The sequence below is a fragment of the Chroicocephalus ridibundus genome, chromosome 3, assembly GCF_963924245.1.
Source record: "Chroicocephalus ridibundus chromosome 3, bChrRid1.1, whole genome shotgun sequence".
In the NCBI taxonomy this organism is placed as follows: Eukaryota; Metazoa; Chordata; class Aves; order Charadriiformes; family Laridae; genus Chroicocephalus; species Chroicocephalus ridibundus.
Genome location: NC_086286.1, coordinates 67,773,557 through 67,787,043, shown reverse-complemented (window position 1 = coordinate 67,787,043; position 13,487 = coordinate 67,773,557). Strand labels below are relative to the sequence as shown.

Here is a 13,487-nt window from a genome sequence, read left to right as displayed (position 1 = left end):
GTGCGTGCCAGAGCCTGGCTGCGAGATAGATCTTTCATTGCTACTGCTATCCGGATCAAATCCAGCAAAGGTGTGCCTACCCCTCGCCAAAGCCTTACTCGCCGTACAAATACCTTAAAGACAAAAGAAACACACTGAATTGCCAGGGGCTGGGCAAGAGATAAAGAACAGAAAAGGGGGAGAGAAATCCCTGCCAAGCTGAAGGACTCCTACGGGGAGATTTGGGGTTCATCCCTTTCACAGCCATAGCGCTCGTTTCTCTTAAGGTGAGAGATGGTTTGCGATGTGTTGCTCCCAGAAATGTCCTCCCTGAATGAATCCTTCCTGTAGCTTTACGGCAGGTGTCAGTCAGACATGGCCAAATACATGTTTGCAAGACCTGTCCATGCAGAAATAATTTCATAACCTGCAGATGTCAAGAAACCAAGACAAAATAATACAGCACACACCACGTTGAATATGGTTAACTAAGTTGCTTTTAGTTTATTAAGTTTACCCATATACAGAGTTGGTTTTGAAAACACCGTGTGAAAGAGCCAGGACAAAGTGTAACAAAATGGTGCAGGAAAAGATTTCAATATGCAACGTGCCAGTGTACCTACTGTGTTTTATACATACTTTACACTGGAAACCAAAAAACCCACATTTTTCCAAGGAAGTACGTATTTTATTTGGAACTGGCAAATTCAGTTTATTAATATGTAAAAAAATAAATCTACAATAGCAACAGTGCAAACACATGAGAACTTGCATGGCATACAGAACACAACTGAATAAAAATTATTATACAAGGGGCCCAGTGTTTCCTATGGTGCTGGCTGCGATGTGTACAACAAACAACAGGGTGAGGAATAAACTGCAACGTAAACAGGAAGATGAGTTGCATATTACTGGTTCTGTCTTGTACGGTCTCTCTATTTCAGGAGGTAAAGCTGTCATGCCTTGGATCTGCAATTAAAATAATAAAAATTGGTCAGAGCTTCATCACATAAGATTAGAAATCTGTATTTTGCTAACTACTTGGCAGCTTTCATAAGAATCTATTGTTAGTTCTGTAGTGGGGTTTTGACTCTTACTGTGGAGACATCGAGCTCAGTAAAAATATTAATATATTGCACGCCAAATGATCATCCAGTGTGCACATCCATTGTTCTCAGCTTGGGAACAGCTGTACACACTGGCATCCTCTCCAGTAAAGCAAGGTTAGGCTTTTGTTGCTTGAGTTGTATGACCTTATTTTGCTTTGTGGGACTGGTCGGTTGTTTTGGGTTTTGTTTTCATCTTTCTGGCAGATAAAAATGGAAGTTTATAGTGTTACAGTGTGATAGGGACATTGGATCATATTTGATACTTGTATGTACAAGGCAGTTGTTCCTGTTTTCCAGTTATTCCTATTTATTTCACAGAATCACAGAATGGCTGAGGTTGGAAGGGACCTCTAGGGCTCATTTGGTCCGATGTTCCGGCTCAAGCAGGGCCACCTACAGCAGTGTCATATTTCTATATATTGAGCACTTTTTAGTCTTCCTGTAGAACTCAGTGCAATTTTTATGGAATTAGACATAACTACCTGCCTGTCCTGGTTTTGACATGAAATTGGAGAGATTTGGGTACACTGCTTGGCTAGGGTTTTCCTAAATGTGCTCCCTACACATTCAAGAAAAGAAGCTACGCAAAAAGCGAGACCCTGGACACAAACATTTTTGAAGATTTGAATGCCCACCTGCACAGCATGTGCTCGCTTTGGGTTTTTTCCATGTTGCAATTATCCTGCGCTGCAGGAAAAAAAAAATCTAAATATTCACTTAATCTTAGCAAACACAACAGAAAGCTAAAACTCATCAAGGGACCATCCCTACAGAAGGATAAAGGTATTTTCAACTCACTTTCTCTACTTCAAGTTTTTTCCTTCTTGTAACAACTCACCGATTGTTTGGCCATTCAGGTTAAATCTGTTCTTGATTTTGATGAGGATGGCCATTTTAATGTAATATCACTAATAAGGGAAGGGAAAGGAAAGAGTCCTAATCTTAGCTTTGATGAATGTGCCCAAGTCATTTGATACAGGAAACTATGATTAAAAGGAAGGCCTAAGCACTCCCAGTTCCAGTGAGCTCACTCCTTGACTATGTTCTTTAAATTGTAAGTACTGTTCCTTATTCCTGTAAGATAAAGGGGAACAGCATACCATTTAAAAAACAAAACAAAACAAAACAAAAAAACCTATCCCCTCTTGATAAAAATTCTGTGTGCTTTTCATCATCTTAACTTGTCCTCTGACAAATAATCAGTGAAAGAGTGGCTACGCAGCTGCTACTGGGCAGCAGTTGCAAAGGTCAAGAAGTTTAACCAAAACTGGTGAATAGTGGCAGGTACTGTCAATAACTACTTTTCACAGAAGGTCTGCAGTGGGACAAATATTAGAAAAAAAGAGAACCTCTTTGATTACTTGTAGCACATGGTATTTCATTGACAACCCATGAGCAGAACAGTCTGATCAATGTTGGGAAGACCCGAGAACACTACTGCAGGAAGGGCAATTTCTCCACCACCTGAAAGCCCCGTGTGACAGCGTGGGCTGTTTTGCAGGGTGAGGACAATGAGGCAAAGGTCCTTTCCTAGGAAGTATTTCATCAGTAGTATCTCACATCTTTTAGTCATGGTCTCTGTTAGTCTAGCCTAAAATCGCAGTAGGAGATAAGCCAGTACAATGAGACAATCTCCTCTTCTGAGCAGAAAAGCTCAAAAAAGTAAAATGGAGTCTTGGTTTTGGACTCTGTAAAGGAGTTCAAGGAGCAATATGTATTTTTCAGCATCTCCTTCAGGGATAATACTATATGCACTAGTAGTTCTTTACAAACACACATCAGCACTAAAGATGACAGCTTTTCCCAGCAGTCCTGTTAAAATACCAGGAGACATTTAGAATAAATAATAACTTACTGGGGAATTATTTTTTATCTTGGAGTTCTTTTCATCAAGAGAATTGGGAAAGGAAAACTATAATAAAATCTTCCAAAGGTGCACAAAGGAAACGGATAATCCAAATGTACCTTTTTTGGCCCAATACTATAGCCATCTCTAAGACACAAGACCAGCAAAAAAGCAAGAGATATTGGAAGAGTATTCATATAACTTTAGGTAGTCTAAATGCCTGAGTTAAGAAGTCAGATTCTTGAGGCTTCCTTATGCAGTCAATGAGCTTCCCCCTACAGAGTGACGTAGACAAGAAACTTGATTTAGGGATTTTGAATCATCCATCACAAGACCCTAACATAAGTCCCTGACAATGGAGGCCACCAAGGGAAAACAGCTTTTTAACTTGGTCACCTAATCTGAACACATACGGTTACCCTCTGATCAGTCCCAGACACACGGGAAGACTCCACACTCCTACTACTCATCCCAAGTGCTAATTGAAGTTCCGACTTTTCTATTCTTCTTCAATACTTCTAAAATAATGCTCGAGTTAGGCGAAAGCATTGATAAAACATTCTCATCATTTGTTATTGCATGTAAATGTAATATGGCCGTGTAAACAGTCTAAAGACATATAACCGGGTACTTATTCATATACAATGAAGCAGAGTAAACCACATTTGTTTCATGGCATTGTTGCCCCCTTTTCAACACTTAGACTTACCGACCATTCTGCATTATCTGTTTTTGAACATCTCACATTCACTGGTAGTTTAAGCACAAGTTCATTATAGGAGAGACCCTCCGATCTGGACCATTTGAATTTGTTCATTGCATCCATAAAAGACAGGTTTTTATATTGCTTAGGACTCTTGATAATGAAAGGCCAAGTCCTAAAGAAAAATAAATAAGTAGGTTTTAAAAAATAGATAAATGCCATTAAGTTGGAACTGATGAGGAAAAGCTTTTGGAGAATTTATTCAGAAAAACAAATGTACTATTAGTATGAATATTATGTCACATATATCACATTCTCTGCTAAGTTCTCTGCTACTGAAAACTAACGCAGTTTCATTGATTTTAACAGAACTACAAAACTTTGTCAGCAGTTTAGGACTTGCCTCCAGATGCTTTTAGAAATGAAAGACTTCAACTTAAGAAAAAGAATTAACGTTGCTCTTCTCTGATCTACAAACTGAATACACAGGCAATACAAAACAGATCTTCTGTTGTAACTTCTCAAAAAAAAAACCCCAACAAAACAAAAAAAAGCACCACACCCTCTGTTAGGCTTGGCAGAGAGCGTTGTAAAGAAACGTTTGCCTTCAGAAAGCTGCTTCCAGATGGCTCTGCCAAGCTCTGGTCATAACTCAGATAACAGGTCAAAACTCAGCCTAGCACAGGAGTTGCTCTAGCATGCATTGGTTGGCACTGGTGCCAAAAGATCAAATGGGAGTAACTGGTGCTGTGGACATTGCGTTTTGGCATGTCCCTACATGCTGGCTGCAACGGGACTTTTTGCCAGGGGCTGGATAGAGACGCGCTGCGCTGCTGTGAGAGAGCCGGCAATTTGCCCACACGTGGGAATCCTCCCCACGAAAAAGTGGGGCCAAACCCACTTCTCGCCAGCCAAAGACGTGGAAAGGGAAGGAAAGAGATTTCTCATCTTTCATTTAGTAAAGAAAACTCAAAAATAATAACAAAGGAGAGAAAAAAAAAACCAGCTAAAGAAAACCTTTTCCATTGTTCTTGCTTTCTCCTTGTTTGACTACTGGGATGAATGAAAGCGTGGTGGATGGGTCAAGTTTTTAAAAACAGAAAGTCCAATACAGCTAGTGGAAGAATGAAAGCAGCTAAAACTTTATCGAAGTAGCCTGATTAATACTTTGGTTGGAGCATGAGTTACTTTTCAAAGCCCTTTAGACAGAACTGTGTTATCTTGCAGCGGGCTGTCTCCCACTTGCTTTGGGTAAAGTGCTGCCTGTGCCAAAGTTCTGCTCTACTCAACACTTGGGCACGGAAAACATAATTTTAATCAAGCACCTATTTTACGCTATTGTGGCCCAATCACTTTCATCTCAGCTCCTCATGATTTATACCACTGTCTGGGCCACCAGACTGAGGGAAAAAAGTTTTAAAGTGAGCCACAGTGCCTTGATCCTGCTTCCAGTTTGCCTTCGTCTCTAAGTCAAGACAGACTTTGGAGGAGTCAGTGAAGCAATTCCTGTGTAAGACTGACACAAGAGAGATGAGTATCAGGTCACATATCCTTAGGCTGACAGAGCTTAATGAAACAAGAATTGTGGATTAGGTCATAAATACTAGAGGCATTAATAATCTCTTCTTCTAATTACTATTCCATTTGCGGCAGACAGTCTGCATACTTACTCTATTCAAAACATCTTTATTTCCCCAGGCCAAATGTGCATTTTTTCCTTAAGTACAGTTATCATGAATGAACACTCAAGAGAGCATACATTTGTTAGAATATTTTCTTTCTAAGCTCAGAAAGACTCTTTTAGCTAGGACTAATTTAGAAACTGTGTTCTCCCTGTATTAAGAGATTTTGAATAGAAATAGTGCGGAAAATGAAGTAGACATTGATTGCATTGTGACATTCTTCAGACTCTTCTGTCTTGAATATGAATTTCAGAACTAAGACCAGTAAGCCTGTACATCAAATTACTTTGCAATAATAGTTTTACATGTTTTTGTTAAGATAAACTGTATAAGGAAAGAGAACTTTAAGAATTTAAATGTGATGACACACTATTAGTCTATCAATTTCATTTTGAATTCTTACTACTACCTTAGTTTAGTGCAACTAACAATACAAATGTAATTCACCTTTCACCACTAATAGTGCATTCTGTTTTCCATTGTTTGATTATTTTTCTGCATTTCATTCATTTGGGAACTTTCCTCTTTAGACTGTTCTCACTCTGTTTACAATCACTTCCACTGCTGATCTGCTATTGAGATGCTTTAATTTTAGGCACTGTACGGAAGGCTTAAAAACGGAAATATGCTATTTATTGATTTTTATATATTCACACACATTTATCCTCTCTGTAGCGGGCTTCCTCCCATCTCCTACCAAAATTTGAATTTTATACTAGATTCTGGAAATCACTCTTGCTCTTAGTGAGCAATATCGTTGCGCAGGTCATCCCACTGACATTCAAGGGCAGAAAAGCCAGATCCAACAACACAACGGGAAGCATTTTGTTCTTGCCGAGGACTCTCATGATGAAGGACAGCAAGACTTCTGCTAACTTACTGTAGAAACTGCAACACCTTGTTTAAAATTCACCAGCCTGTGGTTTTCCCAGTGAAGATGCCAGTTTTCCCGGTGAGATGCCAGCTGAATTGCATGGCCCTTCATGGTGGTTATTATAGATCCTGAGTTGCCTAAATGGTAACAACCCCCACCCCTTGCCATTCACAGAGGGGATATTTAATATTTGTGGAGCACTGAAGTAGGCAGATCTTACAACAAAATGATATTACCCCATTTGGGCTGAACAGTGGGCCAATATTCAGATTCTTATGGGTTATTTTTATTACGAAGAAAAGCTGATGAATGAGCTAGGGTGTTTTTTTCCTAACATGGATTTACATCTCAAAAATATGCAGCGTCCTGCTTTCCTGAATGGTAGGAGTCCGAAGCTCGGGACACAGTGTCTTTGCACAGAACTGCAAGCCCCTGCATCCAACACTTCACTTAAAAAGCTCTATTCTTCCTCCTGGCTAGATTTCTACCACTGCTTCCATGTTTTTCTCTCTACTCACCTTGCATCATCTGACTTGTCATTCTTCCAATGCCTCCATTATCTCGTTTCTCTCCACCATGGTGCTTATCCATGGTGCTACCATTTATCTTTTACTACGAACAACTTCATATTCTCTCAATCTCTCCATTTCTTTTCTAATTTACAACTTCTTCGCCTTTTGTGTATTTTTGTGAGTGTCACCAAGATAGCATTAAGCTCTATATGCGAGCAACTTTTCCAGGATCTGAAGAATTACTGTCAACAAATCTACCCAAGGTAATTCAATACCCATGCTCCCAAACTCTAAACTTTCAAAATTATCTCCATATATGTGAAACACTGATATGTTTTGATAAATTGAGAGATTTGAAACATCAATATGACATTGATACGTGGTCTTTTTACATGTGAAGTAAACTTGTAAACTTTTAGTGTGGTGAAAAAAAAACTGCAGTGAGAAATACTATTTCTTCAACAGAAGAAACTGCTCTTTTATTAAAAATAAAAAAAGATGCGAAATAATTTGGCAGGAAAAATAAGTAGCAGCACAATGTATTGACCAAAAACGAGTCACATGAGTGACCCTGCAATATGTTGCACTACCAGAAAGAAATAAAGGTCTAATAAAAATGTCCCTGTAATCCCACAGACAGAAATAGAGGTGCTACACATATCCATAAACATTTTACTTGCCTGACTGGTCTATAGATTTCCTTAACACCAATGAACTGGAGTTGTTCCATTATATCTGGAATACTTGCACATCGGGTGAGGTTGATTCTCGGGTAGTAAAGCAGATACGACAGACACATTTCATTCCTGGTGCTCAGACCACCCTGAAAATGGGATTTTTCTTTAAATCAAGATAGCATTGGAATCCCGCAGATAAAAACACCAATTAGCATTTATATGCTGATGAAATTTGTATCAGGAGGCCCAATTCAACAGGTATATTTTGCACATGAGGCTATCAAGTAGCAAGAAGTTATTACTTAATTAATTACAAAATACACTGCAAGCTCAAGCAATAACTCCTGAGCTTAAAAGATGACAGAAAGAACAACTATCAATAAAATAAGACTCCTATTATGTTGGAGAGTACTATCTGACTTCAGGCTTATTTTCATTTCAGCTGTCTCCAAGTTACTTTTATCTACGGTGTTTCAGAAAAAGGCCTTCAAAGTGGAGCTGATGGAGAAAAAATCTGGTAGGATAATTAGTCTGTTTAATAAGAAATTAAATGAGCTTTGCCTAGCAAAATGGAGGCCAGGATGGAAAAATGTATCTCTAAGGACTCTCCTTGGAAATACATATGCAGAGTATGAAAAGAAAAGAGTTACTTAAGTTAACAGATAATGTTGACTCAAGAACAAATGAGCACTAACTATAAAATAATTAATTAATTACAGTAAGACTTTTAGCTAGCAGAAGACATAGACTCTTAAACAGTCTTCCATTGAGAGCAATGGGGCAAACAACTAATTTAAAATCAATCTCGGTAAATATGGACAAGATAATGAGTTGCGTGTTCCTAAAACCCATGTGAGAACGGTTACACAAATCTCACAGAACCACAGGAACAGGAATGGAGAACACAAAATACATGAACTAAAGGCCAAGAGCTAGTGTGGTCGCCACACAGGACAATAGGACAAAAACTCAAAAGCCTTTGTTCTCGCTCTTTTGCTTTTCTTTATATACCTACTGCATGTGCCTACATGCCAGCCATGTAGGAGAGGGAGAGGTATCATCACAGGGAGAGGTATCCCTGTGCTCTCTGGATGCCAGGACTAGGTCTTCCTTGGCCAACAGAAACCCCTCCGGTCTCACCTCTGGAGGTCTGGATCCAGCACCTCGCAAGGAAGCAGGATCAGCCCCTGGTGAAGGCTGGGTGCTGGCAGCTACGTCCCTCCCATAAGCATACTGGGTCTGGCATCACTCTCTGGTTTCACAGCCAGCTGGCACAGTCCAGCTCATTTCCCAACAACCGAATTTGCTTCACCTCTAAAACCAAGTGGCCAGATCGCAATGGCCTCTGCTAACCTAAAAAGCTGCGTCTGGGAGACCATGTGCTGCCATGTGCCAAGCCTGAGCCAGACCCTCTCGACCCCAAAGGGGATGCTCTCCCCCTGGCCACAGCCCTGCCTTGTCTGCTGCCGTGGACATGCACCCAGTGCTGTGGCACAGCCGCCCCTCATGCCTCGGCTGCAAGGGTGCAAGGCTACGGCAAAGGCTCCTCCTGCACTGTCCTGGGGGCAGCAGCTCTGCAGGAGGGTCCCTGATGCTGGAAAACCCACCGCATGAGAACGGTAACGCACAGAGGCTCACTGAGCCCAGCCTCCTCCTCCCAGCCCAAAGGACCTGCCTGGATTCTACATTAGGCACAAAAGCAAGTGGTCCCATCTTAACCACAGCGTAAGTAAAAATCAGTATGTAAGAACTAGCAATTACAACTTTGTGGAAAAATGGTGGGTAGCAAGTTCATAAAAATAATTCATTAGAATATGCAGAATTTGCATGTCAATACATGTTATGAAGAAAGCACTCCCTACACTAGCTAAGTCTGATTTTTAAAGATCTTTTATGAACTGGCTTGTTTAATTTTCTAAACTAGCCATTTGAATGCCTTATGCAAGAGATCAGACTATTCTCATAATAGCCCTGATGACTTTAAAACCTAAGAATCTATGAAAGGAAAGATAATACATAATTACGTGCACACAGGCGTTAGCAAGTAAGTTCACACTTTTCAATAACATTTTATGAAAAAGATTTTAGTCCCCAATATTATCTGTGTACTTATTTTGATCCGTTAAAACTTGGCTTACCCATGTCATGCGAATTCGGTCCACAGTACTGTAGTGACATTCTGTGATTAAATTATCCCCCTGAAACACAAGATTTAGGAAGTTCAGAGTTCTGAAGTTCATCAACACCAGCTTCAGGTAACCACAGATGACAGAAAACACTTAAGAAATAAAGATCAGAGCAGTGGACAGGACTTTTTGAAAGAGCAAAGGATTAGGTAATAAGCATATGGTAAGGCTTTGGCACTTAGCATTCATATTATGTCTGATCCTCAGGGATCCCCCATGGATTTAAACAGAGCCTTACTAATAGTCTGGTCTGTTTTTCTAAAATAGCAATGGAGGAGCCCAGTTATAATCCTATTTTCAGGAAAATTATGTATATAGACTTGGCACTTCAGGGCGTGCTCTAGTGGCAGAGATCGTAGGGTTGGGTTTTTTGTGTGTATGGTTGGACTCGATGATCTCGAAGGTCCTTTCCAACCATGAAAAGTCTATGATTCTGTGATGTATACACATGAGTATTGCTCCAAAACTCATCCAGTTCTAGTTTGGAGAGCTTTCCCCAGGCTAATTTATCCTGCCAACTTGAATAGAAATACTTGCCAAATGAGGAAAAGAAGGCTTTCCACATCACAATAACAACTGTTTATCTGCCAAGCCTGCGAGTAGAGGAGTGGCAGACAAAGACTTAAGTATATTGACAGATATGTATGGGAAAGGCTGAATACTTACCTTCTCAAGTACATACAAATTAACTTTTTGCTGTCTTGACAAACTGATCTACAGTTTGGTAGTACCTCTATTCCCTGCACCTAATCAAATACAAATCTCAAAACCACCATGATAATCAAGTGGAAATGAAAATGTTGAAGAACGTAGCCAGATGTCCAAATTGTGATATTTTTGGACAACTTCACATCACAAGGATGCCAGAGGTTTATTCGTTTTGGTTAATTTGTTGGGTTTTTTTTGTATCAGCATCTTACCCTATCACCCATTGTACTAGTCTTCCCTGCAAAAATCAGATGACCCTTCAAAGGCCGATAATTTCTCCTTTCCCGTGGGCTGTCTCATTGCCAGATCAATGCTAGCACTAACTACTCCGGGCTGCTGGAAGAAGCTGTGTCAGCCTCCTGTCGGACAGATGGAGACAGAGCTCTCTGAAGCAGCATGAACTGGCACAGCTTCGCTGCCCCCAGTGGGAATATGCTGGTTCCCACCAATGAGGTCTCTGGCTCTCGTGGCTTACGGACTGGATAACATTCACTAGAAGTGTTCCTTCTGTGAGATTAAATCTTTTGCTTCCAAATTTGGAAGACAGTGCTAGTACGTGAAGAAAACAAATAACCCCGACTCCTCGAGCTGAAAGAAGGATACACCCTTGGAAGAGCTGGCAGAAGGACAGAATAACAAGAACTTCTATGAAAATTTTTAATATTAATAATTAATTGATTAGGCTGTGGTCCGAATTACACCAGAATGATGTATGTAAAGCTGTACTGGTATTTTTGCATAAGATGAAAACAACAGAAGGCATGAAAAAGGCTCACTTCAGAGAAAGAATTCCTGTTTCTACTCAAGCTGTCTTTTTTAAGTTGCTGATACTATCAAATACTTCTTTTAGTCTTTCTGCAGCCTACTCCCTTTTGTTCTTGAATTTTAAGAGGTCTTTCTCTATAATCTGCGTGGATTTTCCTAAAAATATTACAGGCTTTCTCTGCAAACCTGTCATCTTCTGCCAGCCCCCTTCCTAAACCCTTCAACACTTCTTTCCTGGAGGAGGTAACACCAGTTTGTCTTTGAAGTCCCTGTGGAGTACAAGCAGTTGGACTTCAAAGAGTAAATGCTACACCTGAACATCCATGTTTTGCTGTAGAAATAAAATTAGAAAGTTAGCATTTTAGTGTCTTGCCTTTAAAGGACAAATATTAAAGTATACGACTGTGGGAGAAGAGACTTAAGAGAGGAAGGGACTTGAAGAGAAGCCTGGAAGTTTAAACCATGGGGCTCCTGACCATACTTGAAGTTCAGTCATTCCAAAGGTCTTCCCCTTCCCCTACTGGCTTCAATCATAAAAAAAAAAATCCAGTTGTTTGATATTTTAAATCTGGCCAATTCCACCAATAATGGGCTTGTTCATATGCACCCAGACAGGTACATCTCCATCTGCTGCTGGTCATATCTGGAGCACCCAATTTTTGCAACACTAACATTCTGTCCTCAGGCCAAATCTTCAAAAATAGATGCCAGCTGGAACTAACAAAGGTTGAGTGAATGATTTTTAAATGAGTGACTCAACCAAAAAAATCTAGATTCTTTTCATGCAATATCTATGGACAGCTACTGCTTTATAATGTAATTGTGGTTGGGAGTTTTTTAAAAGATATATTACATTTTTCTCACAAGAAGAGCAGATAGAATTGCATTATTTCTTCTTCTGAAGGGTTTTGTTTACTCAGTGAAACCTCATGTGGAACGTGAGCATAGAGTTTTACTCCCAACAACAAATAAAAATGTGAAACAAGTAAGATTTGGCTGATTTGTAGACACATGTTTGCAAGGCTGGATACTTGCTGTGTGCAAATACTCAGGATGGGCTACTTGGCTCCAAGGGTTCCATAAGGCCACACAGTGGTGTTTCCATTCTTCAGCTGGCTGGATGCACGAAGATGGCATAACCAGGCACATGTGTGATTTTATAGTCTACTTTGCTCAAGTATTTCATAGAATCATAGAATCGTTTAGGTTGGAAAAGACCTTTAAGATCACCACGTCCAACCGTTAACCCAACACGGAGAAGTCCACTACTGAACCATGTTCCTAAGAACCACAGCTGTCAACCAACACCCCCAGGTCCTTTTCCACCAGGCAGCTTTCCAGCCACCCTTCCCCAAGCCTGTTGCTGCATGGGGTTGTTGTGACACAAGTGCAGGACCCAGCACTAGGTCTTGCTGAACTTCGTACCATTGGCCTTGGCCCATCGATCCAGACTGTGCAGATCCCTCTGTAGACCCTTCCTACCCTCGAGCAGATCAACACTCCCACCTAACTTGGTGTCGTCTGCAAACTTACTGAGGGTGCACTCAGTCCCCTCATCCAGATCGTTGATAAAGATATTAAACAGAACTTGCCCAAATACTGAGCCCTGGGGAACACCACTTGTGATTGGCTGCCAACTGGATTCACCACAACTCTTTGGGCCTGGCCATCCAGCCAGTTTTTTACCCCGCGAAGCGTATGCCCGTCCAAACCATGAGCAGCCAGTTTCTCCAGGAGAATGCTGTGGGAAACGGTGTCAAAGGCCTTACTGAAGTCCAGTCTACTGTAACAGTAAAGTTCAAATCAAGTAGTTGTGGACACCAAATGCACCCAAAGAACAGCTTGAGTTCATGGGCCAGCCAGTTCCGCAGTGTCTCCTGAGATACTGCAAATTCACTGCATTAGTCACTCTGCAACAAGTGAAAAAATAAACAAAACATTCACGAATTCTATAGCAAAATTAATCCTAAATGTCAGTAAATGTTAGGCACACGACCTCTTAAACACTTTCAGGGAAAGAATAAAGAGTGTCATACTGGCAAGATGGTTCTTTCTTCTTTCAGATACTGAAACTCCTGGAAGTTGAAGTCAAACTCATCGTCATAAGCAAGCAGCTTCTGCTCCTCGCCGTTGTGGAAGTGACGCATCCTGATAGCTCTGCCAGCAAGATGAGCATGAAGAAGTACCGCAAACACATGAATCCCAGCAGGTCTCTCAGCACCTAGAGCCTGGCAAGGGGAAACCAACATCATCAGCGTGCCCAGATGCAATGTAATATAATGCAACGTACAAACAGAGTGAAAATATATTAATAAATGCATTTTGCATTCCCTCGGTTTACAGCAAAATGCAGTCTGGAGCAAAAACAAATGTATCTGTGTGTGAAATTAAGATTTTATATACAAAAAAACTTGGGGGTTTTGGGCAATTTTTTTCTTTAAAAAAA

General features: G+C 40.5%; 1 protein-coding gene across 1 annotated transcript in view; it reads right to left on the bottom strand.

The window, feature by feature from the left end:
• Positions 1-470: 470 nt before the first annotated feature.
• Positions 471-13,487, bottom strand: part of MOXD1 (monooxygenase DBH like 1) — a 53,247-nt gene continuing 40,230 nt past the window's right edge. The window contains exons 8-12 of the mRNA XM_063329574.1: positions 13,078-13,269; positions 9,521-9,580; positions 7,386-7,528; positions 3,644-3,812; positions 471-948 (exon numbers count right to left, since the gene is read on the bottom strand). Coding sequence (XP_063185644.1) covers positions 784-948; positions 3,644-3,812; positions 7,386-7,528; positions 9,521-9,580; positions 13,078-13,269 — 729 coding nt within the window. The 3' untranslated portion in view covers positions 471-783. The remainder of the gene's footprint in view (positions 949-3,643; positions 3,813-7,385; positions 7,529-9,520; positions 9,581-13,077; positions 13,270-13,487) is intronic.